Below are 5,795 nucleotides of genomic sequence, written 5' to 3' on the forward strand. Positions count from 1 at the left end.
CTCACAGATCAGTGCTGTCGCTCTCTATACACAGTTCCGCGATTGCAAAGTGAAAGCAAAAAAACAAGCGCAAATTCAAACGCGATTGCAATATGTCACATATTGACAGTGGCTCACCGATGCCAATGACATAATTACCCAGCTACATTTCCGAAAGAATGCAAAAGCATTGACATATATTCTTCCTACAATAGCCCGACGGGCAGGGCAGAGATAGATTTTGGTAGCCCGACTGAAAAAATCGCTAGCCCCGGGACGTCGGGCTAGCGATATTGCAAGCCCTGTATCTGATTGAGGAATCACTCATCTTTGGAAAAGAGAGTTTATTACAGAGAAATGTCTCTTTCCAAAATAAAAGCTATACTATCCGCTTCTTCTGGGCTATATTCTCAGCAGCATAAGGAGAATCATGTGCTAACAGCTGTCTAAATGACTCGGCTAAAGTTAGTAGCATGCTTGCTTGTTTTTTTTCTGCTTCCACTTGTCTTTTGCACTAGGATGATGTCGGAGTAAATGTGCAGTCATATTCGTTGTGTTCCCACTAGTGCTTTCAGGTTAATCTCGTTGAAATGACCTTAACGCCACAACACGGCAAATCTCCGTTAACGAGCTACCGCCGATCGCCCCGTGCATGGGGCTAGACGGCCAACACGTTAACGAGCTAACTGCGCTAACACACTAGTTCCCACCCATGTAATTGAGCATTGCATGGCACATCCAACATACTGTTTTACTTTAGTCCATGACTCACTTACCTTCAGGGTCATACGTCACATGAAAACCAAAATAATTCCAAACGCCAGATCTGAATGAGGGTGGGGGAGGTCCATGTTGTAAGGAGAGCTTAACTTCTGTCTCGCTAGCTTGCCCTGCGCTCTTCCTTCTGACGATGCTGTCTGTGTTGAGCGCTCAGTGAATCTGCGTTCGACTACTCCGCCTAGGCTGCACTGTCGACCCTAGGCGGAGTAGTCAAACGCAGATTCACTGAGCGCTCAACACAGACAGCATCGTCAGAAGGAAAGTTGATAAGATAAATTACAAATTTTGTATTGTTCGATACATATGCGTACCGAACCGAAAGCACTGTATCGAACGGTTCAATATCGATACGAATATCGTTGCACCCCTAATAATATATATATATATATATATATATATATATATATATATATATATATATATATATATATATATATATATATATATATATATATATCAGACAGTCAATCTGTCTGATAACAGAAATAGCTCTAACTTCTGCCTACCAGCTGACTTTATAGCATCCCTAACTTACACTGAACGGTTTTATTCAGTGAGTTGTTCTTTGATTCTTTCCCATCTAAAATGCATTAGGTTCAAAGATTTCTCAGAATGAGTGTCTTCAGCATTATTGTTAAAGGCAAAGGTAAATACTGCTACATTTACAACTAATTTTTAAATAGAGTCTACATATAAATTCTGCATTTTGCTCTAAAACCACAAAATGCACAACTACACAGCCAAAGGGACATATTGAGCATTCACATGTGAGATCTGCGCTCCTATCGATGAATATTTTTAGAGTGTTGTAGAAGCAACAGCTCAGCCGAACATTCTGTCACTAAAAATCCAAAAAAAAAAAAATCAAAAAGGTTTTAGCATATTCAGTTGATGAAAAGAACTGGAGCCAATCTGCCAAAAGCTCTTCCAAAGCGACTGAAGAGCTGAAATTTGAAAAAGCCAATCGAGTGTCAGCACCACAGAACAATAAGCAGCGTCGCTCTCTGAGGTGCTTCATTGTGTTGTCGTACTTAGCATACTGTCGTACGAAGTCCAGTATGCTAAAGTCTACTGTTATAGAGGCACAGTGAAACCAGCATGAAGACACATTGGCTCTGTCAGGAAAACCAAACCAAAAAAAAACTTAGTAATCTAATTTATTCTGTTACCCAGAGAGTCACAGCTTGTTCATATATAACCGTGGCATGCCATAACATCCAAATGACGTTTTGCTGTAATCTTGTGGATTTATGGTCTGCAATGTGCTGTGTAAGGAAATGAAAAAACAGAAAGAGATGAGGATCTGTTTTTTTTTTAGGCAATACTTATCTCTTTTCTTTGGCAATGTTGTGACACCACAACAGGATGTTTGAAATTAGAGTTTGCCCGGTCGGATGAGTTTGATTAGTTGAAGCAATTTGTGTGCGTTAGAAACTCACATATTCACTCGTGCTCCATAAAGACTTAGTGACGAGATGCAAATTATGGAAACACTGCATTTAGACTTTTTGTCAGAAAGTTCATGGCAAGCTGTTTGGGTTGCATTTTAGATGAATTGTTGTTAAATAAAAATATTGTGGTGTAATATATCATGTGTTGTTGGAGCAGACTGTTTTTGTGTGTGTGCATCCTGATGTGTAAAACCTAAAAATTGAAAGATGATTCTTTTGCACTTGTTTTCTTCTTTATCCTGGCGTTGTTCCCGCTGGTGCAGGGTCCGCTCTTCGGCAAAGGTTTCTCCATTTGGTTCTGTCCAAGGCGTCCTCAGGTGATGCGTTGATAGTCTTAATGTCCTTCTTTATTTTGTCCATCCACCGTTTCTTCGGTCTGCCTCGAGGCCAGCATCCTTCTGGGTCAATCATCATTGCCATTTTTGCTACAGAGTTCTCATCGCTTCGAATCACGTGTCCATACCACCTCAGGCAGGACTGGAGCATCTTTTCCTTAATTGGGGCTACACCTAGTCGTTTCCGTATGTCTTTGTTTGTAACACGGTCCCGTCTTGTAATTTCCAGGCTCCATCGGAGCATGCGCATCTCCATGGTGTTTAGGGCCTGTTCATGTGTGGTCAATGCAGGCCAACATGCAGAACCATACAGGGCTACTGGGCGGACCACCGCTTTGTAGATTTTTCCCTTGAGTCGATCTGGCATTCTTCTGTCGCAAAGGACACCAGTGACCTGTCGCCATTTTAACCAGGCTGCATTTATTCGTGCTCGGACATCGGAGGTTATATTTCCATCGTAGCTGATGACTGAGCCCAAGTAGCGGAACTCTTCTGTCTTCTTCAACTCTTCGTGGTCAATTATGATGGTGCCATCAGTTTGGGGGCCTCCTTCCAGGTATTCGGTCTTTTTCGTATTAAGCCGCATGCCATATTCATCGAGCCGGGTCTTCCAGAGTTGCGTCGTCGTTTGGGTCTCTTCTCTGTCTTTGCTGGCAAGGAAAATATCATCGGCAAAGAGGAGAGACCATGGATGAGGTAACTGGAGGTTGGCCGTGATGGTATCCATACATAGAATGAAGAGGAGGGGTGACAGAGCTGACCCTTGGTGGACCCCAGCACAGGTCCACAAATTTTCAGTTATCTGTCTTTATTTGCAAATGAATGTCCATAGATATGAATGACATGGATTATTGATAAACCTTAAACCACAGACTGACATTAAAGAGGTATGCAAGGTTTGGCAGATTTTCACGTTCATCTTTAGAAGCTCTGGGTGTAATTCACACACACTCTGAAGTGGCAGCAAGCATATGATTTCCTGACTGCAAAATCATACCAGTCATAATTACTTTCTGGAATTTGATTATCATTCATTTGTGCGTATGTGTAGTTTTGTAGTTTTGCGTGCGTATGTACTTGTACTCAAGAGGGAAAGCAAAACCTCCTCTGACATGAAGAAGTAAACAGTGCATTAAGGATGTCGTCAGCAAAAACATACTGCTAAAGTTATTTATTGAAATACAGATAATTTAAAACTATTTGTCAAGGAAATCAAATTAGTGAGCAAACTTTAATAATCTGATGTTAACGTTATTAATTATAGCAGTGATCAGTCATTCATCTTCCCATTGTTGCCATGGAAACTAAGCCAAATTGTCTCTACCCCACACTTGTTCTGTATGTTCATTACCTCATATCTTGTACAAACAAATGCAGGGGAGTCTTTTCATGAATCAGCTGTTTTTTGTTTTCTTTTTTTTTTGAGGGGGCGGGAGGAAAAAATAACATTCTTCTGGATCTGTCAAATAGTGAGTGAAAGATATCATTCTAGAGCATACTGTATACTGCATGAAAAAAGGGGAGCCCAGAAAACTCAAAATGATGATGATGGTTCAGTTCCTGGCTGCTGTTCCAGTCTTCATGTCAAAGTATCTTCAAGCAAGATACTGAACATCAAGTTGCTCCCCAGTGCATCCATCAGAGTTTGAATGTGTGTGTGAATGCTTGATGGAGAGCATGTATGGAAATAATGTGCTTGTATCAATGTGTGTGACAGGTGAATGAGACAAGTTGTACAAAGCACTCTGAGAGCTCAAGTAGAGTAGAAAAGCACTTATAATTAACCACTGTATAATGAACGCTCTATCACTTTACGTGGGCAAAACTAGGTTATTCATGTTGCTATAGTTGCGTTTAAGGAATGCTATTTAAACATAGGTGTGTTATATTATACTGTTGAATGAAATTTTGAGTATATTTCAACTCCTACTAAATTTCCTATTTTGAAATTTGATTAAAATATATGTAATTGTCACTTAAAGTGTCACTTAAAAGCCTAAAGTTTTAAAGATTGAACTTGTCAGTTCACAGCGGCTGTTAGCTTGCTGAAATGATTGCAACATCACGTCACAGTTCATCTTCTCTTAACTAGATGCATACCTGGAGCTGTTATTGAGTAAAATGAATGTTATGATCTTTACAGATTATTCATAAGATGATGCGATCATCGTATCATGCAATTCATGATGCAACCATGAACCAATGCTCAGGCCTGTCATTAAAACCTTTTGTTTTTTTGTTTGAACTGTGCCCCAACAATTGAAGTGTTATCTGTGGCTTTGGCAGTCTGCTTTTGTAGTAGTCTTCTGTGTAACTCAGAAATCGTTGCTATACAGCTTTGAAAAAACCTATTAGTTCAACTATAAGATGATGTTTTTATTTCTGAATAAATCTGAAAATGTTTACTGAGATCAACAATTGCTAGTTGTTTTACAGTGTACTTACTATACCATGATCGTAAGGTCTGCAGACTTAATACCACTGTGCCAGAGTTTTTCTTACTTTCTCCTGCTCAGGGTTTTTCTTTTGCATTCTTTCTTTTCACACATAAACAAACAGAATTATCCAGTGCCGCATGGTGGTCCAGTATCATTATACACATTAATTTACTACATCTAATGTATATATAAAATCACACTGCTCACCACACTAGAAATTTAGTTAAACTAGCTGACATCCAAGGCAACAAAAATGATAAAACATTAATCAGGTAAGCGGGTATAGCAAGAGGAGAAGAGATGAAGAGATAAAGTTGAAAGGAAGTGACAAATTTCTACCCAGCAAAGCAGTGAGTTGTGACATTAAAGGGTATGTCAAAGTCATCAGGTCATCTTGAATAGACTCATTAGCACATACATGGACAGAAGACAAAATAACAGTGTTAAAGTTTTGAAGCCATACCTTGTGATACATCAGTGAGGCAGGTGCTACAGCTCCCTCGACCATCCTTTTCCTCTAAAATGGGAATAAAATCATGATCGGTATCACTATATGTAGCAACAGTCTGTGACACTTTGCATTCATAATTCATAATTGTGAGAAGGGAGTAGTGCACTCTACATCATATGGATAATACTATGGATAGTATGGATAATGTGTATAATTTGGGGAGATTTTGAAAGTGTCGTGTAATGCATCTATTACAAAACACAGACGGCTAATCAGATAAAATTGTAAATTTGTAAATTAATTCAGGAATTATTTTTAGACTAAAATGGACTTATTTGTCCAGTATTTGTATGCAAAAGGC

At 39.3% G+C, this 5,795-nt stretch overlaps 1 protein-coding gene across 1 annotated transcript; it reads right to left on the reverse strand.

The window, feature by feature from the left end:
• Nucleotides 1–1,814: 1,814 nt before the first annotated feature.
• On the reverse strand, nt 1,815–3,287 carry LOC145420022 (uncharacterized). The gene has a single exon (XM_080288721.1). The coding sequence runs from the start codon at nt 3,270–3,272 to the stop codon at nt 2,445–2,447; it is 828 nt and encodes a 275-aa protein (XP_080144847.1). The 5' UTR covers nt 3,273–3,287; the 3' UTR covers nt 1,815–2,444.
• Nucleotides 3,288–5,795: the final 2,508 nt, after the last annotated feature.

The sequence above is a fragment of the Astatotilapia calliptera genome, chromosome 14 (assembly GCF_964374335.1).
Source record: "Astatotilapia calliptera chromosome 14, fAstCal68.1, whole genome shotgun sequence".
NCBI lineage: Eukaryota > Metazoa > Chordata > Actinopteri > Cichliformes > Cichlidae > Astatotilapia > Astatotilapia calliptera.

Excerpts from the sequence above, each read along its gene's own strand:
- LOC145420022 (XM_080288721.1), bottom strand. The coding sequence starts at position 3,272 with ATGGATACCATCACGGCCAACCTCCAGTTACCTCATCCATGGTCTCTC.